The 27,598-nt window shown below is 52.4% G+C and overlaps 11 protein-coding genes across 11 annotated transcripts; 7 read left to right on the forward strand and 4 right to left on the reverse strand.

The window, feature by feature from the left end:
- Window positions 1-1,704: 1,704 nt before the first annotated feature.
- PFLUO_LOCUS416 (uncharacterized protein) lies at window positions 1,705-2,470 on the forward strand (the record flags this gene model as incomplete). The annotated part of the gene is made up of 1 exon (XM_073781500.1): window positions 1,705-2,470. A coding segment is annotated over one exon (766 nt), but the record flags the coding sequence as incomplete, so codon positions are not given.
- A 4,594-nt stretch (window positions 2,471-7,064) lies between these two features.
- Window positions 7,065-7,604, forward strand: PFLUO_LOCUS417 (multiprotein-bridging factor 1; the record flags this gene model as incomplete). Its single annotated transcript, XM_073781511.1, has 2 exons — window positions 7,065-7,226; window positions 7,296-7,604. The coding sequence occupies 2 exons, from the start codon at window positions 7,065-7,067 to the stop codon at window positions 7,602-7,604; spliced, it is 471 nt and encodes a 156-aa protein (XP_073634515.1).
- Window positions 7,605-8,307: 703 nt separating this feature from the next.
- Window positions 8,308-9,498, reverse strand: PFLUO_LOCUS418 (translation initiation factor eIF3 subunit; the record flags this gene model as incomplete). Its single annotated transcript, XM_073781522.1, has 4 exons — window positions 8,308-8,667; window positions 8,718-8,834; window positions 8,888-9,406; window positions 9,472-9,498. The coding sequence occupies 4 exons, from the start codon at window positions 9,496-9,498 to the stop codon at window positions 8,308-8,310; spliced, it is 1,023 nt and encodes a 340-aa protein (XP_073634516.1).
- A 678-nt stretch (window positions 9,499-10,176) lies between these two features.
- On the forward strand, window positions 10,177-13,236 carry PFLUO_LOCUS419 (tetrahydrofolate synthase; the record flags this gene model as incomplete). The annotated part of the gene is made up of 5 exons (XM_073781533.1): window positions 10,177-10,300; window positions 10,370-10,390; window positions 10,442-10,479; window positions 10,547-13,074; window positions 13,128-13,236. 5 exons carry the CDS (start codon window positions 10,177-10,179, stop codon window positions 13,234-13,236), a joined length of 2,820 nt encoding a protein of 939 aa, XP_073634517.1.
- Window positions 13,237-14,293: 1,057 nt separating this feature from the next.
- Window positions 14,294-15,917, forward strand: PFLUO_LOCUS420 (mitochondrial precursor (Oxalosuccinate decarboxylase); the record flags this gene model as incomplete). The annotated part of the gene is made up of 6 exons (XM_073781544.1): window positions 14,294-14,353; window positions 14,506-14,541; window positions 14,603-14,613; window positions 14,678-14,711; window positions 14,770-15,442; window positions 15,493-15,917. The coding sequence occupies 6 exons, from the start codon at window positions 14,294-14,296 to the stop codon at window positions 15,915-15,917; spliced, it is 1,239 nt and encodes a 412-aa protein (XP_073634518.1).
- Window positions 15,918-16,844: 927 nt separating this feature from the next.
- On the forward strand, window positions 16,845-18,161 carry PFLUO_LOCUS421 (uncharacterized protein; the record flags this gene model as incomplete). Its single annotated transcript, XM_073781556.1, has 1 exon — window positions 16,845-18,161. The coding sequence occupies one exon, from the start codon at window positions 16,845-16,847 to the stop codon at window positions 18,159-18,161; it is 1,317 nt and encodes a 438-aa protein (XP_073634519.1).
- A 1,408-nt stretch (window positions 18,162-19,569) lies between these two features.
- On the forward strand, window positions 19,570-20,972 carry PFLUO_LOCUS422 (uncharacterized protein; the record flags this gene model as incomplete). Its single annotated transcript, XM_073781567.1, has 5 exons — window positions 19,570-19,576; window positions 19,643-19,710; window positions 19,774-20,156; window positions 20,223-20,290; window positions 20,362-20,972. The coding sequence occupies 5 exons, from the start codon at window positions 19,570-19,572 to the stop codon at window positions 20,970-20,972; spliced, it is 1,137 nt and encodes a 378-aa protein (XP_073634520.1).
- A 371-nt stretch (window positions 20,973-21,343) lies between these two features.
- On the reverse strand, window positions 21,344-22,603 carry PFLUO_LOCUS423 (uncharacterized protein; the record flags this gene model as incomplete). The annotated part of the gene is made up of 1 exon (XM_073781578.1): window positions 21,344-22,603. One exon carries the CDS (start codon window positions 22,601-22,603, stop codon window positions 21,344-21,346), a length of 1,260 nt encoding a protein of 419 aa, XP_073634521.1.
- A 261-nt stretch (window positions 22,604-22,864) lies between these two features.
- Window positions 22,865-24,211, reverse strand: PFLUO_LOCUS424 (uncharacterized protein; the record flags this gene model as incomplete). Its single annotated transcript, XM_073781589.1, has 1 exon — window positions 22,865-24,211. One exon carries the CDS (start codon window positions 24,209-24,211, stop codon window positions 22,865-22,867), a length of 1,347 nt encoding a protein of 448 aa, XP_073634522.1.
- Window positions 24,212-24,654: 443 nt separating this feature from the next.
- Window positions 24,655-25,299, forward strand: PFLUO_LOCUS425 (uncharacterized protein; the record flags this gene model as incomplete). Its single annotated transcript, XM_073781600.1, has 1 exon — window positions 24,655-25,299. The coding sequence occupies one exon, from the start codon at window positions 24,655-24,657 to the stop codon at window positions 25,297-25,299; it is 645 nt and encodes a 214-aa protein (XP_073634523.1).
- Window positions 25,300-25,559: 260 nt separating this feature from the next.
- Window positions 25,560-26,783, reverse strand: PFLUO_LOCUS426 (uncharacterized protein; the record flags this gene model as incomplete). The annotated part of the gene is made up of 1 exon (XM_073781611.1): window positions 25,560-26,783. The coding sequence occupies one exon, from the start codon at window positions 26,781-26,783 to the stop codon at window positions 25,560-25,562; it is 1,224 nt and encodes a 407-aa protein (XP_073634524.1).
- Between the last annotated feature and the right edge of the window lie 815 nt (window positions 26,784-27,598).

The raw sequence follows: 27,598 nt of genomic DNA on the forward strand, positions 1-27,598 counted from the left end.
GTATGTGTCGATGTCGGCTTTGGCGATGTAGAGTAAATCGCCATCTGAGATGAGGTATGAATGAGGGCTTGTTTGCAGTAGACTTGCTTCTGTGTATAACGAAGCAGGGCAGTGTTCTCGCAAGAAATGCAATGCCGGAATCTCATAACTGAAAGGCCACTAGAGGGCCTTTTTTGATCATACAAGACTTCAAGAACAAGTACCCTGGTATGATAATGGTGGGCTTAGAAGATGCCATACTTTTTATGCTGCCTTATTTAACTCTTTATTTCCTGCTATTCCCGGCATCTGAGTAGTATGCTGCATAGCAAACTTTGGAATGGGCTGCGTTCTGTTATCCACAAACCAAGTGTGGCCAGAAACACACTTCTCATCGACTAGCTCCTGACACATGCGATTTTATGCACAATGCTGTTAATGATACCTACAAAGACTGGTACCCCGCTCTTATCCTACTGATTTATACCAACTTTGGACCACCCTCATCACTTTACCCACACCTGCCATATATGCCACCTAGAAAATAGACGTCCATTTCTTGACAGTTCTGTAAGTCCAAATGTTTGGACAAAGTCGAAGTAAAAGACGTTTGTATTCACCCGGGTGACCGAAGGCTGGCAACGGAAATACTGTGCTTGGGTACCAACAAGGGTGTTCTCGCTGTGTTGGACTAATCAGACATAACTAGCGCACTTAGCGCTAGAAAGTCTCACAAACACCATGCATGAACCGGCCACCAAGGTCAAGATCGAGGCTCCGGGGCCACAAACTTCCCACGCTACAAGGCTGAGTGCAGATAAATGACGCGCGTGGTTGTGTGTATAGGAGCATGACAGCGAATAGCTTCACACCTTCTTCACCGATTCAGTCAGCCACCCTTGCTTTTCTACACACCATCGACAAGGGGTCATCCAAGGTGTGGTGAAAAATTCTTCTGCGTATGCCGACTTTTCTTCCTCACGGAGAATGGGCAGCGACATGGGCATTGTTCCGTTGGCCATGTTAACACAATGTGGCGGACTGGCCTATAAATACCAGGCTGAATCTTGAGCATGGTATCGTTGTTTTCCAATATTCGCAAACTATTTTCATCTTTGAATCAGCCAACAGAGGTTTATAAGCATCCAACCTTTTTTCTTATATCTTTCCTGACCTTCTCTGCCATTTTTTGTCAGCACGATGGCTCAGAACATAGCATTGATGACTCTAGCAAATGAGTCCGTGCCCTCCTTATTCGTCCAACAATATTGCGAAGATAGGATTCATTATTGCGAAGCACTCAAAATAGTCAAAGAAAAATGCGATCAGGTCCTTTCCAATAATGGCATACACCATGCCATTGAGTCCCGGACCAAGGAACCTAAAAGTCTTCGAGACAAACTTGCAAAATTTGAACGCCAACGAGGATTTCCTTACCAAACACTTGAAGATATCAAAAAAGATATCGTTGATCTTGCTGGGGTGTGCATCTTAGTACACATTCCATCGGAGAGAATAAAAGCCGCTGGATTTTTGAAAGAAGCTTTCGAGGTCGAAAAAGCGTTCGACCACCCAAAAGACGGTGATGCCAAAGGCGGCAAATTGAAAGACCTGGGCTATGTTGCGACCCATCTCCACATCTTCCTGAAGAATAAAGATCTTGATGACAGTGGGCTGGACCATGCCGGCGGAAAGTTAGTTGAAATCCAAGTCATATACACGAATATGCGTGGATGGTCAAACGTGGAGCATGACATGCGGTATAAGCCATCGCACAAGGTGATGCGTGCACAGCTTCAAAAACTGAGAGCAAAGCGTATGCTTGTGGGCATAGATGAGGAACTTCATGAGCAATTGGAAGAGGACGTAGCTCATAGGGTGGCGAAGGAGAACCGAATTTTGAAATCTCTTGATGAAGTCGGTTCTTTTCTTCAAAAGTGGCTTGAGGAGCACCACGGGGCGTGGTTTCAGGATCAAACGGCCGGATCTTGCACATCTCTTTTCAACTTCCTAGAAACCCGCAACATGAGCACTCGCCGGGAGTTACGCCAAGTGCTTGAAGAAACTTTTAGTTGCAATTCGGAGGCCGCATACTCGAGCCTTGCAAGTCAGTATCCAACTGGCAGCTTGACCCTTGTCATTTTCATCATGGATCGTCTGCTATTGACGGATGATGAAAGTGACTCGCCGGACAGCTTTACTGGCAACGATCATAAGACTCACGTTTGGAAGCTTAGAGCCATGATGAGTACAATTGTTTGGCTTGATAGGCTTTTCGTTCCTCCCCTCAAGTGGCAGCAAGTATTCGCGGCCCAGAACCAGAAATTTCTCAGAGGAGCTTTCTTCTGGCTCAACAGCTCTCGCCAGGGGTTTTTTCTTGAGGGAAGTCTGCTTGGGCAAGATGACATCGTAATCCTTGACGAACTCTGGAGCTGGTTTGAGCATCAAACCGACCGGCAGATCAGGTTGACCTTCGCCATGTCCAAAAATGGTATGTTGAAAAACAGGCGTGACTTGGGTAAAGTGGTTCTGCCGCTGATACATGGGCTTGGACACTCCAACTGAGTCTTGGAGTTATACAGCGTAAGGCTCTGGGGAATAAAAGTTTTGCCTTTTTGTTTGTCTTTTTGTTGTCGTGAGAGTCGGATTTTGTTTGAAATTGACCATGCTTGGAAAAAGCTAAGGAAGCCGGAACTTATCAATTCAGAAAGCTTAGGATATTACATTTCCTTCATCTATTGAAAACATCTTATGTAGCACTACAACAATGCTTAATTGTGTTGGATTCCCCCTTCCCTCTAGGGCCTAGCGTCCTTACTTAAATCAGCTATTAGTTAGTATGTTGGGAAGACTTTAGGCCCAATAGGAACGCGGTGTGCTTCCCCACTCTTCCAAGATGTGGTGCCCAAAATTTAGTTGAGTAGTGATAATCGTAACGACACATATTTACAAAGGCCAGATGCTCTCATTATCTCACCTCCTAGGTAGTTGTGGAAAAAGCTTTACATATCTGGAGACTCGGCGGAACCTGAGCGCTTCAGGAGAACCACCTTTGATTGGTGTGCGTGACTGATGAGAAATCGACACATCACATATCAATTCAGGGCCAGGTTTCTGGCAAAGTGTATTTTTGAGTCATCCATCATGATAGCCAATCATTCGAAAGAGTTATCCGGTGTGGTGGAAAGGGTAAGTCCCCAAAAAAAGGGGTTCTGAAGGCCAGCCGTAAAGGAGGAAAGGTCGAGAAGATTCGTCACCAATTGTATAGCTGATTAACAAGAACGGGATGACGGTCATGGTTTCATTCATTCACCTCACCAGCGATCAGAAGTTGGGGAGATTGTAAGGTTGTAAACTGATGTTGTTTTGTAATGCTGTTGCCCCAAAACTTCAGGTAGCTGGGCTCGCAAGGGCTCGGTATAAGCCCCTTTAGCTGGTCAACTGATCACTCAGCCGCTCCACAGTAGGCTGCGGTGTTCGTCAATACTAGCGGCAATAGGCGACACATACCCTTGTCCTTTAGACTGAGATTTTTCAACCCTTACCGAAACCCACAAATTTGGTTCGCCAGGAGATTTTGGCGTGCAAGTTCCCGCCATTTTTTCTGACCAAGAGAAGCAAGGGGATTTGAGCACACGAGGCAGGTTCAGACTCGAGATCTGTGGCAGAAGCAATGTCTTGTTCCGGAAATGAAGCAAGAAATGGTACTGACGCCCCATAAACACACCTGGTAGTATCCTGCTAACTTCGGCGTTCCAACAGGGATTGATACCCGGCCCAGACAATGGTTCGAAATCTATAATGCTTTGGAAGGACACGACCTGAACTCATTGGTTCCCCCGCTCCAAGTGAAAACCTGGAAGCAGATGAGCACATTTGCGGAGCAGGAGGGATTGTTTGGCCTTTCCGTAACAGACCGTGTCCTGGATTGCTGGTTGTATCATGGAAAGAGTCTCAATGGATGGGGCAGTGGCCTTGATCATGTCCTTTGGGAAAAGTTCGCAAATAAATTCCCGCTGCAGGAAAACCACAAGAAGAGTAAGTCTGTTGAGGCACAAATGAGTGTGAGATATTAAAGGACAGACGAATGGCCAGGACGTCTAGCCTTTGATAATCCACCTGTGGATATATAAGACGGCATGTGAACGCACTAACCGCTGCTAGACTATTATCGGAATTCATCCCGGAGGCCATCGGAAATCGTCGGAGCAGACTCCCTGTCCTCGGGTGTTAACAGGGATTCTGACTCGCCACACTTCGTTGGGCGCAGATTCGAATTGATTCCGATACCCGTCATCAGCGGCCTTACACCAGCATGCAAAACTGCCCGAGATAGCGATTTGGGATATTGGAAAAAGGTCACAAAGCGATCATTTGAGAGCATGGAAACGAAAGGCTGCCCGAAGCCAACTTCTCGGGCACTGAAATAGGTGCATGCAGAAATTCAACTGAATGAGAGACATGCCGTGCGGATGTGCGACGTCTTTTCATTCTTGGGGGTAAGGGGGGGTGGGGGAAGCTTCGAGGTAAGAGGGCAATCACAGGGAGAAAAGAGCAGAAGTAAAATAATGCAGAGGGGAGGATTTATTTAACTGGCGAGTTTCCCGAAGAAGGCATATGCCGCCCTGCCGCATCTGGCGACAATGCGCATGCATGCTTGCCCGGTCTCGGGAGGATCTGGTACGCCTTCTTCGGCTAGAGCCACGTGGGTTAAAAAAATGACAATCAGTGTTTTACTTTCTTAGGATTCAAATCGGACTTGGGTCATTATGTATATTGCCAATGGCGCATCGTATTCAGCTCAGTGACAGAAACACCATGGCATTGGCGGTCATTAACATACTCGTCACATCACATCCATCAGACCAATAAGGGCTTTTCATGGCTTGGGCCCTCCATCAAAAAGCAATATTCAATCTGTGTTACAAAGAGAATCTAAGCTGTAACAATGGGGAAATTGAGCACCTAGGATCTTGACAATGTTTTGAACTAAAGCATTGCAGCCCCTTATGTTGAATTTGTCTGTCATCAGAGAGATCTCAAGATACGTGTCTTAGTTGGCATCTGTCGGCTGAGCCCTGTCATGTACCCGTGCGAGTGGATACCGACATGGGGTAACTTGCCGTGAGACTTCCAGTTCTCAATAATGGCGAACATTGACAAGCTAAGCGTATGTGTCATTGCTGGACAGCCTTTTCTGGGCATATTTAAGATCATGCGGTAGTCGCGGTAGGCACATGGCCCCAGAAAATAACCTCGTCTGGGGTCTGAAGAGACTAATTCACTACTGGGCCAATTTATTCAGGGCATGACGCCATTTTACAGAGTACTCCTAGAAATACATGGCCAGTCTGTTTACGTCTGGTGTTTGAGCACGTGGTATACCAAGCATCAGCGAGACCTCACAAGACATGGCCCCGGTTTGAGTTCTCCTCTCCGGTTTTACTAGATCGAGAATTTTGACGATGAAATTGGTCAGAACGTCGGAATCCTTACGTTCAGATGTCCCGGGATAAATGTGGTGTCGCATCATTCAGTGAGACCAAAGTTGACGGCGGGACTCTGGGAGAATCTGTGACTGCAATGTCTTGTTATTCGACTCATCAAAGCAGCAACTTCTTGGGAATATCAAGTGCGGTATCATAGCTGGCTGTATTTTAGTCCCAGCCGGGACGCCAAATTGAGGCTATGCTTCACCATTCGAGCTCACGGCACTAGCGCTGAGGGGTCTGGAATAGTAAGCAGGATTGAACAAAAAGGTCACTATTCCTAGTTGTTGATTATCACATAATGCCTCACTGCTCTCAGCTGAGCGTATCTAGGTGTCACCTGTAACGAACGTAACACTTATTATTTTCGTCGAGCAATACAAGGGTTTCACTTAGTCGACAGAGCCGGCTAAAGTCCAGCTTTAATGCAAATCCCATGGACACGTTATCTTAGGCATATAAACCATGGGAAATGGCTCGATAAGAGAATTGAATGTTGTTGTTCATAAGAAAAGATATGAGTTGTCTTTTGCTCCGCCACTTTCTGCCGTCCAGTCACGTCCAGCCAGACTCTTCCGACTCCTCAAATCCGGTTTCGATGACTGGTAATTCCGACCATTTATAAATATCGCGTTCCCTTGATCTCAGTTTGTGCATGCTTTCAACGTAGCCCAGCTTCAGATCTAAGTTCGATCAACACGGGATGGCCAGCGACATATCGATCACCGTGAATGGTCAGGGATCTCTCTCCTTCAGCCGCATCGATCCGGTCAACATGACTACCATCGAGATACCATTCAACAGTATCCAAGAATCGCTGTCGATGTACACTTTCGTTTTCCAAGATCCCACAGTGCTAGAAAAGATTTTCAAGTTTTCGACGCCTTCCAATATGTATCTGGCTAATGAAATGCGAAAGCTGCGCCTTGACATCCTGCACACTATCTCGGCGGCACAGTTGACTCCTCTAGAAAAGAATGGGGCTATCGATGGTCCGAATATTTCTCCGTTGGTGGAGAATTGGAGGAGCGCTTGTCGACGTATTCCGAACAGCCATCGCATCGAGGAAATTATCTTTGACATGTCATGCGGGCAGCAGGTCGAAATCAGGCACATAGTCAGATTACTACAGCAAATCAGCACCACGATTATGATCAAGGGCAGCAGCCCATTTCGTTGTCAAGTCCAGGGTTGTGATTCCAAAAAAAAAGCTTGGATAGAAGCGAGTGTGGTCAGTGCTTGAATCTACTGAGGTATATCCCCAAAAACGCGCTAGTTGAACGGAAACCAAAGTTGACGGCGGGACTCTGGGAGAATCTGTGACTACAATGTCTTGTTATTCGACTCATCAGTTGAGTAAGTAGTGAATACATCGATACTGGTGCCTCAGGCAGTAACCCTACACCGCGGACACCGCATTTGGCCACCCACACTAAACCACATTCGAGAAGCTTCCAATGTGTCATCATTTACATAAACTCCCAAGTCTTTCTTTCTCTCACACGATCAACATCAACGTCACTTACTCCACTACCGCACATACGCACCCTCACATACACCCTTTCCACACCCTCAACAGCATCACCAACCGACACAATGAGCGACTGGGACACCGTCACCAAGATCGGCAGCAAGTCTCGTGGCGCTGGTGGTGCCGCATCCCGCGAGACGGTCGTCAAGGGCAAGAGCGCCCTGAACGCCGCGCAGCGCCAGGGCCTGGTGATCGGGACGGAGAAGAAGTTCGCCACCGGTAACGCAGTATGTTCCCTCTTTCCCACCTCCCAATTATGCTGTTAGCATCATTCCTGACTGACTCCCCCTCTCTAGGCCAAGGGCTCCGGCGGCGGCGAAGGACAGCACCTGACGAAAGTGGACCGCAGCGACGAGATTGTCAAGCCCAAGACGGTCGGGTACGCCGTCGCAGAGGCGATCAAGAAGCGCCGCAACGAGGAGGGCATCAAGATGTCGCAGAAGGACCTCGCCACCAAGTGCAACACCACCGTCTCCATCGTGCAGGATTTTGAGCGTGGCACCGCCACCCCCGATCAGAAGGTTCTCAGTGCTATGGAGCGCGTGCTGAATGTCAAGCTGCGTGGTACCGATATCGGGAAGGAGAAGTTCCCTAAGAAGAAATAGAGGGGATGAGCCCGCTTGTTCTTTTTGGTTCTTGGGGATGGATGAGGGACATTTGCCTCCCATCTCTTTTTCCTGCTCAATTGGGTTTCCTGCACGCATTCGATGATTGTCATGTTATATCCGCCTTTTTTACATGAGGGATTTTGATTTTTTGTTTTTCAGCTGGTCGGATTAGCGCTGGCCTTGCATGGACTCGGTTTAGAGAAAACTTCTATAAAAAGTGCATAAACGAGACACCTCATGTTTTTTTGCATTGCCTTTGCCACGATATAGTAGATCGGTTTGTGCTCTTTCTGTGTATGAAAACGATTGGATGATTCGCTTCAGAGTAAAAGGCCTCTAGAGACCGACAAATGCTCTTCTTAAAGACAGAGAGTAACGCTCCCGGAAGCTCTATTGAAGCTGGGCACAATATTTGAATGCTTCTAGAAGCCTCGTTTTGTCTATTTACCCGTACCCTCTTCAACCAGATAGAACTATATCTATCATCAAAAGGTGAAGAAGAATGAAGCATGCCGTCTTTGATTAGACGTAAAAAAAAATCAATAACATAATAAAAAAAAAAGGTACCAACTCCGAGTGATCATGGAATCAATGAAACGAGGAAGTCGTGTCCCATCATCTCATCCCGTATGCCAGACTCATCATGCGAGTCTTGTTTCTTTCTTTCTTTTTTTCGCTTCATAAAAAACACATATCCCTCTTACTTCCGCAGCTGCTCCCGCTCCACCTCATACATGAAGTCAAAGTACGGCTTGTCGAAGTGGTGGACGCGGACGTAGCCGTCCTCACCACCGGAAGCGTAAGCGGTGCCGGCGGGGTGGACGTCGATGGTGTTCAGAGGACCGAAGTGGCCACGGACACGGCCGATCTCGTCCTCGAAAATGCGGTGGTAGAAACGAGCCTCGAATTTACCCTGGCGGGCGGAGGTGGTGGTGACATCCATGGCGGCCTGGCCACCGCCCAGAATCGCAAAGTCCTTCTTCGGTGTGACGGTGGCGGTGTTGAGAGGGGTGTCGGCAGTGTAGGTTTTGAGGATGGCGAGGTTGCGGGCAGACATGAGCTGAGGATAGTTAGTTTGGGCACTTGTGTAGATATGTGAGCAAGGCATACCTTGGCGGACTTGTCCTTGGAGGCAGTGATGAAGTAGGTGCGGTCGGGCGAGAATTGGAGGTCGTTGATCTGGTGGTCGAACTCGTGGGCCTGCATGGTCTCCAGCTGCTCTCCGGTCTATCGGCCACATCAGTATAAATCCAAAACCCCCGGATAGGAAAAAGACGCACCTTCGGGTCATACTGGCTGACACTGCCATCCTCGTGTCCCGCGATGATGTACTTGGCCAAGAAACTCCACCCGGCGACGGTCGCCTTGCTCTCCGTGCAAGTGATGCGCAAGCTCGGCTCATCAGCCTGCTCGTTCAGGTTTCCACCTTGTCCATCTCCGTAGGCGATATCGAGCACCGCAATCGTACCCAGAAAACCCATCCGCTTCTCCGTCACGGCCAGCAACTTGCTCCCATCCGGCGAAAAGGCCACGCGCTTGACGGCGGTGGGGAACTCCCAGACCTTGACGCACTCGCCCGTCTTGATGTTCCATAGCCGCACCGTATTGTCTGCCGAACCGGTCGCCAGGAGGACGGTGTTGGGGCTCACGTCGACGGTCCAGATGGCACCCTGGTGGCCGTTGTAGGTACCCAGACGCTCGCCGTTGGCGGACCACCACGCACACACAATCTTGTCCTTGGCCACGGAGAATAGGAGGTCGCCATCGCGGTTGAACTTGATTTGATTCAGGGACCGTTCCTGGGGTTCTTGGTTAGCTTCTTCCTTTGTGGATCCGGCGAGATTTCGCGAGGGCGGCAACGCACATGGCCCGACAGTAGAATAGGCCGCATCTCTCTCAGGCGAAATGTGATGCGACTCGGGAGTCGACAGAAACGGGGGGTAAAGGTGAGGTGGGGGTTGGGAGGATGACCGAGAGACTTTCTTTGATGAATTTGATCGCACACTCCCGCACCGCCAAGCCTCTTTGTTGGTATCGCCGTATCGTTTTTCGGATCGAGGTTAGTCCGGTATCGGGCACGTGATGAGACGCAGACCTAGCCCTAGAAGACCCTGAGTGCCTCAGGCAACAATCCATTCTGCCGGATGGCCAATGCCTTGGAGTTCCATGCGACACCAGACCACATCAAAAGGGATCACGGGGTGTTGTGTGACTGCGGGTTGATTCGAGTCCATTGTTTGCGTATGTGATTAGGCAGCATCACCACCACCTTCGTTGGCTCCTGCCTATACTTCACTCTTCCCCTGTCGAGACTCCTATCCCATTCTTCACGTGCATCCCGCCCACCAACCAACTACATCAAACCAATCTTATGTTCCCCGCTACGCTACCCCGCTACCGTTCTCTCGATTGTCTGCGTCTTCCTCCTTTCTTCCTCATCCACTCTTCTCATTCGACCTTTCATTCCTTCTCCGCGCGCAGAGCATTCGGTTCCGCCGGATCTCCCCTGCGCGTCAAACGCCTTCCTCTCCGCCCCGCCTCCTCCCGTTGCAAGTTCTCCAATTCCGCCATGGCTGCCACCAAGATTGATGGCACCGCCATTGCCAAAAGCATTCGTGGGAGTCTAAAGGAGGAGATAGAGAAGATTCAAGTGACCAACCCCCGGTTCAAGCCGAGTCTGGTCATCTTTCAAGGTATGTCTTCGGAAGAGAGCAAAAAAAAAAAAAAAAAAAGCAAATGCTAACGCCAATGGCTGGATATAGTTGGCAGCCGGTCCGATTCGAGTTAGTCGTATCTCGTAAGCTTGCAGTGGCACTCGCGCTAATGTGGCTTAGGTACCTATGTGCGCATGAAGCTGAAGGCGGCCGAGGAGGTATGTTTTTCACCAATGCGTCAATATCTGTCCGGACCACCCACTAAAACTTCCTTCCGTGTGCTAGGCCAATATCCTCTGCACGCTGATCAATGTGCCCGAATCAACTACGCAGCTGGAGCTGATCCAGGAGATCACCAAGGCCAACAATGACCCCGCCGTGCATGGTATCCTTGTCCAACTGCCCCTCCCCGCCCACATGTCGGAACATCCCGTGACGTCGGCCGTTGCGGACGAGAAGGATGTCGATGGATTTGGTGCTATCAACATTGGCGAGTTGGCCAAGCGAGGCGGCCGTCCGCTCTTCACCCCTTGCACCCCGCTTGCCGTGATGGAGTTGCTCAAGGCCAGCGGTGTCGACCCCGCGGGCAAGGAGGCCGTTGTCCTGGGACGCAGCGATATTGTCGGCAGCCCCGTGAGCTACCTGCTCAAGAACGCAGATGCTACCGTGACCGTGTGCCACTCGAAGACCCCGGATATTGGGCGGGTACTCAAGACTGCTGATATCGTTGTCGCGGCAATTGGGAAGACGGAATTCGTCACGGGAGATTGGCTGAAGCCCGGTGCTGTGGTTATTGATGTTGGCATCAACTACAAGCCCGATGAGACCAAGAAGTCTGGGCAGCGTCTAGTTGGCGATGTGGACTTTGAGTCGGCCTCCCAGGTGGCCTCGCAGGTCACCCCGGTTCCTGGTGGTGTTGGCCCAATGACGGTGGCCATGCTGCTGAAGAACGTGGTTCATGCGGCCAAGACCTACTTTGAGAAACAAAAGGACCGTCATATCACCCCGCTGCCCATCCGGCTGGAGCACCCTGTGCCCTCGGACATTGCCATCTCGCGCGCCCAGTACCCCAAGCACATTACCCAGGTCGGCGCCGAGGTTGGCATCGCTCCTCACGAGCTGGAGCCCTACGGTCACACCAAGGCCAAGGTCAGCCTTGATGTCATTGACAGGCTCGCCCACCGCCGCAATGGCCGATATATCTTGGTCTGTGGCATTACTCCCACTCCGCTCGGTGAGGGCAAGTCAACTACGACGCTGGGTCTCACCCAAGCCCTGGGTGCTCACTTGAACCGTATCACCTTCGCCAACGTGCGGCAGCCCAGCCAGGGCCCTACATTTGGCATCAAGGGTGGCGCTGCCGGTGGTGGATACAGCCAGGTCATTCCGATGGACGAATTCAACCTGCACTTGACGGGTGACATCCACGCCATTACCGCCGCCAACAACCTTCTCGCCGCAGCTATCGAGACCCGCATGTTCCACGAGTCTACCCAGAAGGACGGTGCCCTCTACAAGCGTCTGGTACCTACCAAGAAGGGCAAGCGCGAGTTCCAGCCCATCATGTTCCGACGCCTCAAGAAGCTTGGAATTGAGAAGACGGACCCGAGTGAGCTTACCGAGGATGAGATCCACCGATTCGCCCGCCTTGACATCGACCCGGCGACCATCACCTGGCGTCGCGTGCTTGATGTCAACGACCGTCATCTGCGTGGCATCACCGTGGGCCAAGCGCCCACCGAGAAGGGTCTCTCTCGCGAGACGGGCTTTGATATTTCCGTTGCCAGCGAGTGCATGGCCATTCTGGCTTTGAGCAACAACTTGGATGACATGCGTGAGCGGCTGGGCCGCATGGTGGTTGCCACCTCGAAGAACGGCGACCCGGTCACCTGCGACGACATTGGTGCCGGCGGTGCCCTTGCCGCTCTGATGAAGGATGCCATCAAGCCAAACATGATGCAAAGCCTGGAGGGAACTCCGGTTCTGGTGCACGCCGGCCCCTTCGCTAACATCAGTATTGGCGCCAGCTCCGTCATTGCGGACAAGCTGGCCCTAAAGCTAGCTGGTACCGAGCCCGACGAGGATCACGATGATAAGACCGGCTTTGTCGTCACCGAGGCCGGCTTCGACTTTACCATGGGCGGCGAGCGTTTCTTCAACATCAAATGCCGATCGTCCGGTCTGTCTCCGGATACCGTGGTCATCGTCGCAACGGTCCGCGCGCTCAAGGTCCACGGCGGTGGCCCCGAGATCAGCCCCGGCGCTGCTCTGCACGAGATCTACCGTACCGAAAATGTCGAGATCCTTCGGAAGGGATGTGTCAATATGCGCAAGCACATCGCCAATGCTCGACAGTATGGCGTCCCCGTCGTGGTCGCCATCAACCGCATGGAGACCGATACCGACGCCGAGATCGCCGTCATCCGGGAAGAAGCCATGGCGGCAGGTGCCGAGGACGCCATCCCCGCCAACCACTGGGCTGAAGGTGGTGCGGGCGCCATTGATCTGGCCAAGGGCGTGATGGCCGCCAGCTCCAAGCCCAAGGACTTCCAGCTGCTGTACGACCTGAACGGCAGCATCCAGGAGCGCATTGAGCGCATCGGCAAGGCCATGTACGGCGCCGAGAAGGTCGAGTTCAGCGAGCTGGCCCAGAAGAAGGTCGACACCTACACCCAGCAGGGCTTCAGCAACCTGCCGATTTGTGTTGCCAAGACGCAGTACTCGCTCAGTCACGACCCGGCCCTCAAGGGCGCGCCAACCGGGTTCACCGTGCCCATCCGGGACGTCAGATTGGCCGTTGGTGCTGGCTATCTGTAAGTTGATTTCTCGCGTGCCTTCGTGGCCCCTTACTAACTAACTCTTCTAGTTACGCCCTGGCCGCCGACATCCAGACCATCCCCGGCCTTCCGACCGCCCCGGGATATCTGAACGTGGACATTGACACCGAGACCGGGGAGATCGACGGACTGTTCTAGAGGGAATATATAGACGGGGGGAGGATTGTATATAGGGTGTTTCTGCTGGGTCGATTTTCAACACATACATTGCGCAGGACGGCGTCCGACCGGAAGTAAGTAATTTCTAGTAGTAGATCGAATTTCAACATTGTGACGAACATGTGAACTATGCAATTGAGTCGTATAGCTATTCCGAGGTAATCTGGTAGTGATTTGTGATGGTGTATAGTTCGTTTACCCTCACCATCACCACACTCGGCTATTCGTTTCCCGCCCCGGCTACAGTTGGCCGCGGGCAGATGGCGCAACTCCGAAAGTGGACTCCGTTCTGTCTGCTCCACTTGAACTTCTAGAGTAGACCGGTGAAAGGAGCACCAAGTCCAAAGATGCGAATTGTTAGCAATTATAAGAGTCAAAGTCGCGAATCAACAATCTCGTGAGTGAGACTCCGGCTTCGGCACTTTCAGCGATTCCTGCTACGACTCTAGCGTTACTTGGTTCATAAAGGGCACCCGCTGCCCCAACCCTCCGTTCATCCGGTTTATCCTTCTTCCCCCCTTCTCTCTCTCTCCTCTACCCGGCCAGCAAAGCAACGCACTCGGTAAGTGCATACAGCCGCTTTGCCCCAGTTTCGCACCCTTCGGATCCTCCGAACCCTCCCGTTCTGCCCCGGGGTCTGTCGTGCCTGCTGTCTGGCTCCACCAGCCGTTCCCTGGTGCCGATACACCTCGGGTAGTCGACAGGCGCGAAAACGCAACCCGAAAAAAGAGTACCTGTCGCTGACATTCCTTCCGAGCGCAGCCCAGATTCGCGCCATTGACCGCCAGCCATAATAATGAATGCCCTTCGGTCCAGTTCCGCCGTCGCCGCTCGCCGACTGGCTTCCCCTCCCGCTGCCGCCGCCCCTCTCTGCTCTTCCCGCTTCCACTCTTCTTCCGCTCTTTCTTCCTCTTCCTCTTCACCCTCTTTCACTGCTCAGGCACAGAGATCGCTCTCCTCCATCTCTCTCTCCCGTGTTGCTGCTTCTTCCCGCTGGTCCGGAGCTTCCCCAGTGACCCTCACCCAAACCCGCACCATGGCGTCCGAGAGCAAGATCAAGGTCAAGAACCCAGTGGTGGAACTGGATGGTGACGAGGTACGAATGGATCCTTCTTATAGCTCAAACTCTCTGCTTCCCGTGTCACAAGCCTGTGCTTCATTTTCGTTTTCGAACGCGGGGAAACACGGGGGGCCAAGGGTCCTTCATGTGCCAATCAGACTAACCGAAGGGATTTTCGGTTTCTGTAGATGACCCGGATTATCTGGCAGGAGATTAGGGAAAAGGTACGTCTGAACTATCCCTGCAGGTGCTGTTTAAACCGAGACTAACCCGGCATCGTTCTAGTTGATTCTGCCGTAAGTGGCTCGTTGGGCCGGAGCTTCTGCATGCATGATCTGATCGCTGAGAAACGCCAATCAGGTTCCTGGATGTCGAACTGAAGTACTACGACCTGGTAAGGACCACCGAGGATATCTGCAGGGACCGGATGCTGATCGTCGCGGGAATAAAAGGGTCTAGAATACCGTGATCAGACCGATGACAAGGTCACCGTCGATGCCGCCGAGGCCATTAAGAAGTACGGCGTCGGTGTCAAGTGCGCCACCATCACGCCCGATGAGGCTCGTGTGGAAGAGTTCAAGCTGAAGAAGATGTGGCTCTCGCCCAACGGCACCATCCGTAACATCCTCGGCGGTACCGTCTTCCGCGAGCCCATCCTCATTCCCCGTGTCCCCCGCCTGGTCCCCGGCTGGACCAAGCCCATCGTCATCGGCCGTCACGCCTTTGGCGACCAGTACCGAGCCCAGGACCGGGTGATCCCCGGCCCCGGTAAGCTCGAGCTGGTCTACACGCCCGTGGGCGGCGAGCCCGAGAAGATCCAGGTGTACGACTTCCAGGGTGGCGGTGTCACTCAGTGCCAGTACAACACCGACGAGTCCATCTCGGGCTTCGCCCATGCCAGCTTCCAGATGGCTCTGATGAAGGGTCTGCCTCTGTACATGAGCACCAAGAACACCATCTTGAAGAAGTACGATGGTCGCTTCAAGGACATCTTCCAGGAGATCTTCGAGAAGGACTACGCCAAGGACTTTGAGGCCAAGAAGATCTGGTACGAGCACCGTCTGATCGACGACATGGTTGCCCAGATGATCAAGAGCGAGGGTGGCTTCGTCATGGCCCTGAAGAGTGCGTCCCTTTCGTTCAGTATTAGATCTCTTTCTAACGTAAACCCTCAGACTACGACGGTGACGTCCAGTCCGACATCGTCGCCCAGGGCTTCGGCTCCCTCGGGCTGATGACCTCGACGCTGGTCACCCCGAGCGGCGAGGCATTTGAGTCCGAAGCCGCCCACGGCACCGTGACCCGCCACTACCGTGAGCACCAGAAGGGTCGCGAGACCTCCACCAACCCGATCGCCTCGATCTTCGCCTGGACCCGCGGCCTGGTCCAGCGCGGTAAGCTCGACAACACTCCTGACGTGGTCACCTTCGCCGAGGAGCTCGAGCGCGCTTGCGTTGACGTCGTCAATGAGGAAAGCATCATGACCAAGGACCTGGCTCTGGCCTGCGGCCGCAAGGACCGCGAGTCCTGGGTCACCACCGGAGAATATATGGCCGCCGTTGAGCGGAGGCTGAAGTCCAACCTCAAGGCCCGTCTGTAGAGCCTGTGGCCTGATTTGGACTTTTTTTCTTTTGATTTTGCTTAAATATGATATCTTGCTAGATCTCCCAAAGACCAGAGTCTGCATTTGATTGTGAATGTGATCTTGTGTATGTGCGGACGAGAGGCGCTTGGACTTGTACAGCTGTTGAGACGAAACGAACATGTTTCCCTGGTGATCGTGTGCTTACTTGCTCAATTGTATCCCTTCACATCAATTTTAGGAGCGGTATTGGCCTCCTTCTATCTCGAATGTGGAAATTACCGCACCTCACATCTATCTAAACGTTTTCCCTACTAGCCGTAAAAGGTAGAAATGTTGCCAAGCTTTGACAACCGTCCCCGCCAGTCTGACGAGGTACGTTGTGGAGAAGAAAGTTAGTCCAAGGAAGAATATAGAACATGAGCTGTATCTCTGAATCCATAGTCGCTGCCTGTTTACAATAATTATCGGAGGGAATATGTGACTGTCTTATGGGGCAGGGCTAAAAGCGCAAACGAGGAAGATCACCGGCGAGTTCAACTTTGGCCGTAGTGCTTGGCCGAGTAGGGTCCGAAGTAACCTATCCCATTAGATGCTCGGAGCGAGTAGGTCGGATAAATCGAGGATCGCCGTAGCCACGAAACCCCCCATTTGTAATATTGGCTGTAGCCTCGGGATTAACAGTATTAAAGGACGCTGCATTAGCCTTCAGGGCTCCAACAGCACCACTCCTTTATTTCCCTGCTTGTTCCTTCACGAGATTCCCCAGATTGTCAACAGCACATCATTTAAAGGGAAACTTCATTCTTAGCCTGTTACTCACTACTGGTCCCTCGCAGACCCTATTTCCCCATCTTTTGGGGCGGTATTTCTCTTCCACGTCTCCTACACAGAGCAACCCGATCTTCATGGCCAAGCCCTAAACTCGGATTCTCCGACGCTAACATGGAAACGGCCGACAAGACCGCAGACTCTCTGCCAGTCGTGGACGAGAAGCCCAAGAGCACTATTCGCATGCTTCTCTCAAAAGCTCGAGCACAAATTCCCCAAGGCGAAGTTGGCCCACCCCCTGACGGCGGATTTCGAGCATGGTGCCAGGTCGTGGGTGGCCACTTTACGGTCTGCAACACATGGGGTTATATCACCGCGTTTGGGATGTTCCAAACATACTACGAAGGGTTCCTGAACGAGTCAGCGTCGAACATCTCCTGGATCGGAAGCATTCAGGTATTCCTACTCTTCTTCGTCGGCACGTTCTCAGGACGAGCCGTCGACGCGGGCTTTTTTAAGTTGACCTGGGGCGCTGGCGCTATTCTCAATGTATTCGGCATCTTCATGGCTTCCATCTCGGAAACATACTGGCAACTCCTCCTCAGCCAGGGTGTCTGCATGGGTCTAGGCTTCGGTCTGATGTTCTCCCCCGCGCTCTCCCTGCTGCCGACATATTTCACAACACGCCGCTCTCTCGGCGTCGGACTCGCAGCGGCTGGCTCTGCAACGGGCGGCTTGATCTTCCCCGCTGTCGTTCAGAGGCTCCTTCCCACCATCGGATACGCCTGGACAATGCGCGTCCTCGGCTTCCTAACCCTAAGCATGCTGGTCCCATCATTCTTTCTCTTCCAACAGCGCGTGCCTCCCCGCCAAAGCGGGCCCATCATCGAATGGGCCGCCTTTTGCGAGAAAGCATACGTGTTTTTCAGCGTCGGCATGTACCTCAACTACTGGGGATTATACATAGCCTTCTTCTACATCACCAGTTTCGCGCGCCAGATAATAGGTCTCAACGAGAAGGAAGCCATAGACCTTCTCCTAATCCTAAACGGGGTTGGTATCTTGGCGCGCACGATACCCAACTTCATCGCGGACCGCCGTACAGGGCCCTTGAATCTCCTCATTCTCTCAACGCTGATGTCCAGCGTCATGCTATTCTGCTGGATCGCCGTGTCGAATTCCAGCGGGCTATATGCGTTCGTGGTATTCTACGGTATTTTCTCCGCGGGCACGCAGTCCCTGTTCCCGGCAACTCTCGCCTCCATCACGGATGATATGAAGAAGATCGGTGTTAAGTTGGGGATGGTTATGACGATTCTGAGTTTTGCGACTTTGACGGGGAATCCGATTGCAGGCGCTTTGCTGACGAAGGATAATGGGGGTTTCCTTTACGCGCAGCTTTTTGCGGCGGCGACTATGATGGTTGGGACGGTGTGGATCACGGTTGCGAGGTTTTGTAGGACGGGGCTTGTGCTCCGGGCGAAGATTTGATCTGATTGGACATTGTTGGAGCGTGCAGATATTGTTGTTCCGAACTATGTATATAGATATGAGTTTTAGACGTTTCGATTGCCGGCGACTGGAGGCATGCATACCCAGTAGTCATCGTGACTGGTGGGATCGGTGCTTTTCCGAAAAATACTCAAGATAAGCTCTCTGATCTATCAAAATCCCTGGGTAGGTGGGGCTTCAGGGCTACAGATCCCCGCCTAGGAGTCGCGGAAATCAATCGATCGTTCTCGTTCAGAGGATTTGATTCTGCGCCTCGATCATGCAATAACAGGGGGGAAAAACTGTGCGATGGGTGGGGAGGATATGTTCCGTGCAAGACAGCAGCCAGGTCCCAGGCCCGGACAGTCCATTGACCAGTCAGAGAGAAAATATTGACCGACCGAACTAGACCGAGCGGACGAACCATCAGACGAGGCAGGCTTTGCGCTAAACAAAAGTGGCAGGAGGGGAAGAAGAGAAGATGCATCTTCGCAGGCTAAATCGGGTTGCCGCTCCACAAGAGAACGAGTCCAGACAGGCGCCACGATCGAGCTAGGGTAAAACAACCGGCGGGTCTAGCCAATCATCGAACATAACCCCCACGGTTCGCGGATGAACCATGTCTCGGGGTGCCTCGGAAGATTGTCGCTAATCATAACTTTATTTTAGCCCAATTATAATTCCCGGGGTATGATCGTGAGCTGATCTACACTCAAAAGTCCTTGACGTCAACCCGGTCACCCCGTCCTTCCCAATGCGGCGATTTTGCAAATACGGTTGCACCAACCACGGCCTGCGATAACGAGATTTCGTACGAAGACCACCGCCTGTGCATGGTAGGCCATTACGAGGAGGGAGGCGTTCTCCTGCTAGAGTTTGACATCTGGGCAGGTTTGGAAATATCTCCTTAAATAAACACGGTGCGGTCTTTTCCCCTCTTTCACTTGAGTATCTTCATCTTGGCGCTTTCTACATTTCGTTCACTTCCCTTCACTGTCCATCGCTCCGGTCAATTAACTCCTTTTGTTCCATCACCCGTTTTCACACATACATAGTGTCTGCCCTTGGGAAGCGGCATTTCCTCTTATTCTTGCAAATGGACTACTACCATGAGCCTTCTTCTTGACACTTGCATCCCTGTTCGATCATCTTCACCTGATCCGAGGTCTGGCTACTGGTGACCATGATCCCACAACATACCTTGCCAGTCACCACGACGTTTACCTGTCTAGCGACTCTTGTGGTTGGGATCCGGCTATGGACGCGCTTTCGGGTGGTGAAAACCCCCGGGTGGGATGATATGCTCGTCCTGGTTGCACTGGTACGTCGACACATATATCTTGGGGACATCGGAACTGACATTGGGCTATCAATTCAGATCTTGAATCTTACATTCTATGCCTTCATCATGGTTGGTATGTTGCGTCAATGATGATCCACTTAGAATGGTGGTAGCATAAGGTGCTGACTACGTTATCCAGAGTACCATTACGGAATGGGTCATAAAATGAAAGACCTCTCGGATGAGCAGAGAGTAGGAATGATGCAAGTAAGACTACCACCACCACCCTGTATATTCTTACGAGAATGCAGTATACTGACCTCAACCCAGTTCCTCTGGCTCTCCATTCCCTTCTACAACGCCTCCCTCATCTTCTGCAAACTCTCCGCCCTGTGCTTCTTCACCCGCATCTTCCGAAACCGCACGTTCCTCCTCCTCGTCAAAATATTCGCCGGCTGCCTTATCGCAGCAGGTCTGTGGATGGTCATCAGTGCTTTTGTCTTCTGCCTCCCGATCCATGACTTTTGGAGTCTGTCCCACAAAGTCCATAGAGCGCACTGTTTCAGCAAGGAAATTGTCTGGTTCGCCAATGCGGGTGTTCAGATCCTGACGGATCTGGTCATCTTGGTCTTGCCCATGCCGCTTATTTCGAAGCTGCAGTTGCCAACACGGCAGAAAGCGGGCATCATGCTTGTGTTTGGTCTTGGGGTTTTGTAAGTTTCTATATGTTTCCGGGGCCCACTCTTTACGGTGCTTAAGTGCTGATACTTTCATGACAGTGTCATTGCTACCAGCTCTGTTCGTCTATATGAACTGTTGCAAATGGCCCACCATGATGATTATACCAGTAAGTACCGACGATCGTCAGATATATACACTCGCCGCAAAAAAAAACATCTACTAATCACTACTGAATAGAGAAAAACGCCACCGCGGCCATCTGGTCCTCCCTTGAAGCGAACATCTCCATAATCTGCGCCTGTCTCCCACCACTATACCCACTATTGTCGCGGGGCTTCTCCTTCTGCTTCCGCCCGCAACCCCTCAACTTCTCCCCTGGCTCCAAAACCGACCACCACTCAAACGCAAAACACCTAACGCCGCTATCCCGCAAATCATCGATCTACGAACGCGGCTACGGGATCGGAATCGGTCTCGACGGCGGCGTTTTCTACAACGACCATTTCCAGCCCACGCCAGGCGGATACTCCGCCAGCATTACTAAAGTGAGGACGGGCGAGGAAGATCCCGACACGTGCGATGGTGAGACGGGGATCCGTGTCGTGCGCGAGCTGAGACTTGAGTCTGATACGGCTCCTGATCCTGCGGCTGCTATTAGCGCTGCTAGTGGTAGCAGTGACAATTCCAGGCCGAGCCCTTTTTGGAAGGGCGATGAGAAGCAGGACCGGGATCTGGAGAAGGGTGGCTCCATTGAGGGAGAGTCGAAGAGTTGGAACCCTACCATTGAGTGGGATTTGGGCGACTTTGAGTTTCCTGATTATAAGGAGCGGATGAATTGTCCGATTTGAAAGTGATGTATGTGTATATATTAGCGCTGTACCACCGAGAACATAGTACATATATTTCTGTAACAACTCCTTGAAATTTATACTGGATTGTAGGCTTAAGGTGCTATTGATCATCCCAAATGGAGCAATTTATAATGAGTCAAAAGTAGTCTAATTGAAGGGAAGGTTAATATCTATAAAAACAGCTTGACAACCCGGCAAAGCACAAAACAAAGAGCGAAGCACATTCTGTTCAACTCCAAAGCCAATATCAAAGAGCGGGTGTCCGAACTATCTACTTCCCATAACCCAGATCAAAACACCAATAGCCAAGTCTTGGTAACAATAATATCAAACACCATACAGGCCGCAAATTACCAAACACCCATCAATCAACTCTGAGGAACAGCAGACCGCCAGTTGGGAATCATCATCATGTGCCAGTACCGGCTGCTGTAGTTTGCATTCTTTTGCTGCAACCGCTCGCGTCGGTCACGCCGCTTGGTAGCCGAATTGGGTTGCTCCTGTTGAACTTTGTCTTCAACTGGATCCGTGGCAGGCTTTGGCTTGTCTTTTTCATGGCGACGACGACGGCGGCGTCGGCGCGCACGAGTAGAGCGATTTCCACCTTTTTTATTTGCTCCAGCCACTATAATACCGGATTCTTTCAGGCTGGAATGAACCGACAGTTGACCTGTTTCGCTCTTGATGTCATGACACAGGCTGGCGTTGCGAGAGATCTTAGCTCCAATCACCTCTTTGAGTCGCTCGACGGCTGCTGTGAGAGACCGAGTGGACGCAATGCTTTCGTTCGGGGATTTGAGTGATCCATTCTGTGTTGTGACCGATCGAGTACCATTTGGGCCAGGTGTGGGAACCCTGTTGGCGATCGCTGAAGACGCCATGGTCGAGATAGGTCCGCTGGAAACTGCCGCTGCTCTGTGGTCTGGAACAAGACCAGGCACTTGAGGAACCACACCCGACTGCACTACCTCGTGAGACAAATGAGAGGATGTGACACTTCCTGCCTCTGCATACACGGCCGGAGCTGAAATAATCTCGGAAGCGAGGCCTGCCGACTGAATTCCACTGGCGTGTCCACTGGACTGAGCGGGACCAGGGTGGAAGGCACTGGGTTGAAAATCGCCGGGTGGAAACCCACCACCTTGGAGAGACCACTGAGGATCTTGAATGGGGACAATGCACATGCCTATCGTGGGATTTTGGAGCGTAGCGTGAAAAGGCGGCTGTCCAAGCACAGGCAGCGCTCTGGCCTGCTTCAGCATTTCCATAGGAGGGTAACCCGGCGAGCCCCAAAAGGCACCAGGACAAGTCTTGTTACTATTGACAGAAGGAGGCGACTGAGCTGAGGGCGGCGACTGGACATCCGAGACGCGTTCCGAAAAACTCAGGTGCATTGAGTCGACGCTGCTGGAACAGTGGGAACAGACCACCTCATATTCCCCCTCTCGCGGGATAAAAGTCAAGGACGCCGGCTGCAGACCCACGCACATGTCTGGACTCAGGCCGACCTGGAGCCAGGAGGGCAGCTCGTCCATTGGGATGAGAGGCGCCATCACACCACCGGGACGGAGGAGACAGAAGCGAGGTCGAGGGTAGAAGCGGAATGGAGCAGTAGGGTACGTCTGCATTGTATCGAGTCAAAGTCGAGAAAATTAAAGATCAGATACGGAGTAAACGGGTGGGAATATGAGCGGAATGAGTGTGACTTTTTAGAAACGAAGGAATGCCACCTGGGGTTGAGATGAAAGCAGATGGTGGGGAGAAAGAAAGGAAGAAGAGAAAGTAAACAAAGTTGATCTGTTCTAGGTATGTACATTCAGGGTTACACCTTCCGTATTCTCATGGGAGTGCAAAGGGAAAGAGCGACCTCACACTGAGGCGAACTAGCCCTAATTGGCCTGGGGCAGATACGTGCCATTGCGGCAGTTGAATCCCAGGTCCGGGTTAAGCTTGGCTGTGGCATTCAGGCAAACCACTGTGGGCTCAGCCATACTCTGAGGAATAACCTGGATGTTGTTAACAGCAAAGTTTCGGCATGATGTCTCAGTGTTGCATTCGACGATGATGGCCTCGGTGTGCTTCAAGTTGGGCAGGCCCTCATTATACCAGCAAGGGTCCGACACGCATGAGCCATCACCTGGTCGCCAGGTGTTGACTGTGCCCGTAAAGTCCGACCAGGTAAAGTCCTCCATGATGACAGATGAGTTGTTCGGCCGTCCCGAAGTAGAGCCGCCACCGAGCTGGGTCTCCGATGAGCCTTGGTTGGTGTAGGTTTGGGTCACGAAGATGGGGAAGGTGACATTGTATACACGGATGTTCTTCCAGGTGATGTTCTTCGCCAACCCCTGCCCGCCTACCCAGGACTTGAAGCGTGCGGCATAGACGGCGTTGATCACTGTGTTATCTTCAAATCGGATATTCGTGACATTTGCAGGCTCCGTTTGGTCTTCACCCAGCGAGCCAATGCTCATGCCGTGGCTTTGATAGCCGATAGTGTTCCTCTCAAAGACCACGTTGTGAGAACCCGATTGTACGGCGATGGCATCGTCGCCGTTGTAGATGACGCTGTCCGAGATCTGCACATTGGTCGCGGTGACATCGAACCCATCAGTGTTGAAAGGAAAGGATCCAGTCGACTCGGCATCGATAAATGCGTGGCTCACGGTGATATCGTCTCCCAATAGCTGTACGTTCCATGCAATCGGCTTGCGAGACTTGAAGTACTTGAGCGACCCGTGAGTAGTGTCGAAGCTCATTAGATGCGGACGGGCAGCTGTTCCGGTGCCATTGGTAGGGTTGGCATCCCACCATGCCTGGCCGTAAGAGTTGATCCAACCGCTGTTGACATTTGCAGAGCCAATATAGTCGACGCTTGGACCAGCGAATTCAAACCAGTACAGACCGTCAGAGTACAAGGATCCAGAAGTGTCATTCACAATGCGTTGGATGGCAGTGATGTTCTGCGGGAGATGCAGATTACCGTATACCTGAATCTCGACATTGCTCAGGTTGACAGCGCGGATCGGCTGGAAGATGTTATAGTCTACACCTTCCTTGAAGACAATGACCGAGTCCGACGCGCATTGAGCAAACGTCCGTGCCACGGCCGGAGAATCATCTGCCGAGCCATTGGAAGACGGTATTACGCAGTGACGAGACCGGTCTGAGGAGCGGTTTGGAGCCCCCAGAGCCAGCGAAGAGAAAAGCGCAAAAGAAGCTGTTTTCGAGATCAGCATTTTGAATTCGCAGCAGACTGTCTTTTCCCCAGTACTTACTCCCTGTCTTTATATTTGCGACAGAGCCGAGTCCAGCAGCGCGCGCTTGTCCCCGGTAGAGCAATTGGCCTCGCCGATCAAGGAGAAACTTCCCCCACAGTGCGGAGACACGCCCCTCGTGTGGATGGATTTATATTTCGGCGGATGAGCCAACCGGTGCCATTGGTGGAAATATCTCAGTGACCATCCATTCTTGGGATAACCCCAGACCTGGGCGGGATGTATACACTGGAATATACCTCAATCAACTGCCGTAATACCGCATTGCCCATATTTGCCAGGTGTAGACCAAGGGGCAATCGGAAAAACGACGAACCCGGCCGAGGCTACGATAAGGGCCGTCTTATCATCTGCGGGGATCTCTTGTCACTCCATCTCCCAAGCTTCAACAACAAACAAGCAATATGACAACCGTCACAGACCCTGCCAACGCTGACCGCGACACCCCGAACATTCTCGCTTCCAGCGCCAGTTTTAAGCTTGGTAGCTCGATCTTTATTGCGGCGCCCTCATCCAAAGTCTGGGAGGCCCTGACCGACACCTCAACCTGGCCATCATGGAACTCGTTCATCCCGCGCGTCACGATCCGCTCGCAGCCCGACAGCCCCTCCGACAATGATCACAACGATACCTCCACACTCTCACCGGTCCTCCAACGAGGAACCAGGTTTACCTTCCACGTCCGCATGGACCCGGACTCCTCCCAAGCCCAGGCAGCGACAGACGCCCACCTCGTCATCACCGAGTACGTCCCTCCGGACGCGGCCAAGGAAACTATGGGGCGTATCTGCTGGGCGTCGGACTTTGACGCACCGGGTGCGATGGGTCCGTCGCTGATGTCGGCGGAGCGAGTGCATGAGCTTAAGGATGTAGAGGTCACAGAGGGAGGGAATGTGCTGCGCGGTACCGAGGTTAGGAACTGGGAGTGCCAGGTTGGGTGGCTTGTTTTTGTGGTCAAGATGATGTATGGCAGGAAGCTACATCGGAATTTCGAGCTTTGGGTGCAGGATCTGAAAAAATACGTGGAGGGGTTGGATTCGGAGACCTAGCAGGCCGATAACATGTTGACGCTACATGACCTAGCAGGCCGATAACATGTTGACGCTACACAGATGACTGAATGATCTATTTTTCATTGTGCTGTATCTATTATATCGCTTATGCTCTTCACTAACACCTAATCAGGGTATCTCGACAAAAATAGAAATGAAACGACAGGAATGGTATGTATCCGAGGAAAATCCGGAAAGGCCAAATGCAAGAAACGATGGATATATGTGACGGAAAAAAAATTGCAAATAGAATGGTATCAAGTCGAAGCAAGAACCAACCACTCCGGCGGCGCAATGCGCTGCGTTGTATCTTTGCACACGGCAGGCTGGATGATACGCTCGACAACGCCCTTCCGCGGAACACGGCAACCGTTCGTGCCCGAGCGCGCAAACTCGATAATCTGCTGACCCTCGCGCGCCATCGCGAGACGCTGCAGGTTACTCGACCCGGGGTATAGGAGCAGGTCGCCCGTTGCAGCGGCTAGCAGCGTCGCAGCCAGAGAGAAAACATCCGAGGCCGGCGTCGGGGCAACGTCTCCAGAAGTCAGGGACGCGAGAGACAGCAGTTCCGGGGCCGTGAACGGCGGCGTGAATGCAGACATTGCTGTGCGAGAGGTCGTATCGCCCGGTGAAGGCGCACCGTCCATAGGGAGATCCAATGCGGACGAGAAGTCTGCGAACAACGGGTCATAGGGGAAGGTATCTGCATCTTCGGAGTCACTGTCCGAGGAGCTAGGGCGCAGGAGGATATTGTGCGGTTTAATATCGCCGTGTACAATGCCCGCCGTGTCATGGAGCCATCCCAACCCGCTAATCAATTTGCGGGCTAGATCCTGCCATGCGTCGGTTCCTTGGATGGGGTTGAACATCGTCGCGGTGGTTTGCTTCTTCCGTGCCAGATCGGCCGTGTCTTCGATATAGGTCGACAGCGCGAGCGGAATGGCTGACATGACGAGGGCCTCGGATTCGGCGAGATAGCCGTGGAAGGGGACGACGTGGCGTTCGTAGCCCGTGGTGAGGTTGAGACGCGTCAGAGTTAACGATTCGGCTTGGAGTACGGGGCGTGCATCGCGCCGCAGCGGTGCTTTCACGGCCAGTACCCGCCCCACGGCGGTGGGTGAGCTGGGTGGAGTGCAGGGTGCAAGACTTGAGGGGGCGCAGGGCTTTAATCGCGCTTTGTACACGATGCTCCAAGCTCCGCGGCCGAACTCAATGGGGCGGTCATGGGCGTCGCGGCTGATTTCCACGTCGTCCGGGAAGCGCAGTGGAGACCAGACTGTCGGTCTGGCTAGCTGTGCTACCTTTGCTTCCGCGGGAGCCTCGATAGGACTGGAAATTGACTGTTCTGCTGCGCTGCGGTCTTTGACAGTCGGAGTCACCGGAGGCGTGAGACTCGGCGGCGTCGGAGTCGGCAATGGAAGTGCTTTGCCATCCTGCCTGGTTTGAACCGACAGCTGCACTGGCGAGTGTGTAGGCGTCATGTTGATTGCACAGCGAGCGGGTTGCTCCGAAATTCGTGGCGATAGAGAGGGTGGTGACTCGATCTATGAGAGAAAACTGATCTGCGTGAAAAAAATATAACACCGCAAGAGACAAGGGCCAAGGGCCGACGCCAGTAAGATATCACTGATATCAACGACGCCACCGGCCGCAAGTACAATGCTGCGCGATTCCAGCAATCCTCATAATCCCACGGTTTCCGCAATTGGTGGTGACGCGGTGGCGACGGATTGTAACCAAAGAACAAAACAAGGCCAATTAGCCCTAGCCCCGTGCCGGGGGAAATGACTCAGAAGTTTCCGCCGTGAGTGATAGCAGGCAGTAGTTACTCGAGGGCAAAAAAAGAAAATAAACCAGAGCCGAGGGGAAGGCTGGCCGTGCCACCGGGGGGACGGCAAATGAGGGCTAATTAAAGACGACCAGTGAAAAGAAAAAGAAAAACCGGGCTAATGGGATCAGCCTGGTCTCGACCGTAGCGAAAAGGAAACTAAATGATCACTTGGTACACTATCAACTAGTAGAGCAGTGACAGAAAACCGGTGGAGGGACCTAACCGCAAGCCCCAATGCGACGGTGGCATGGTGGGTTTGCAACCGGAAAGTGGGAAATTACACATTTTTTGGCGCCGATCGCTTTGGGGTCCGCGTGTAGATTTGGGCGTTCGCATTTCACTTGCCGTCGAACTGATTTAAAATTAATTCCTCGGTGTGGAGGCCGAGCCGCAGTTTGGCTGCGAACGATGTACGGAACGACTAACGGCTGTCAGTCGGGCTCATTCGTCGGTCTATGTAGCTCA

This window comes from Penicillium psychrofluorescens (assembly GCF_964197705.1).
Source record: "Penicillium psychrofluorescens genome assembly, chromosome: 1".
Lineage (NCBI taxonomy): Eukaryota > Fungi > Ascomycota > Eurotiomycetes > Eurotiales > Aspergillaceae > Penicillium > Penicillium psychrofluorescens.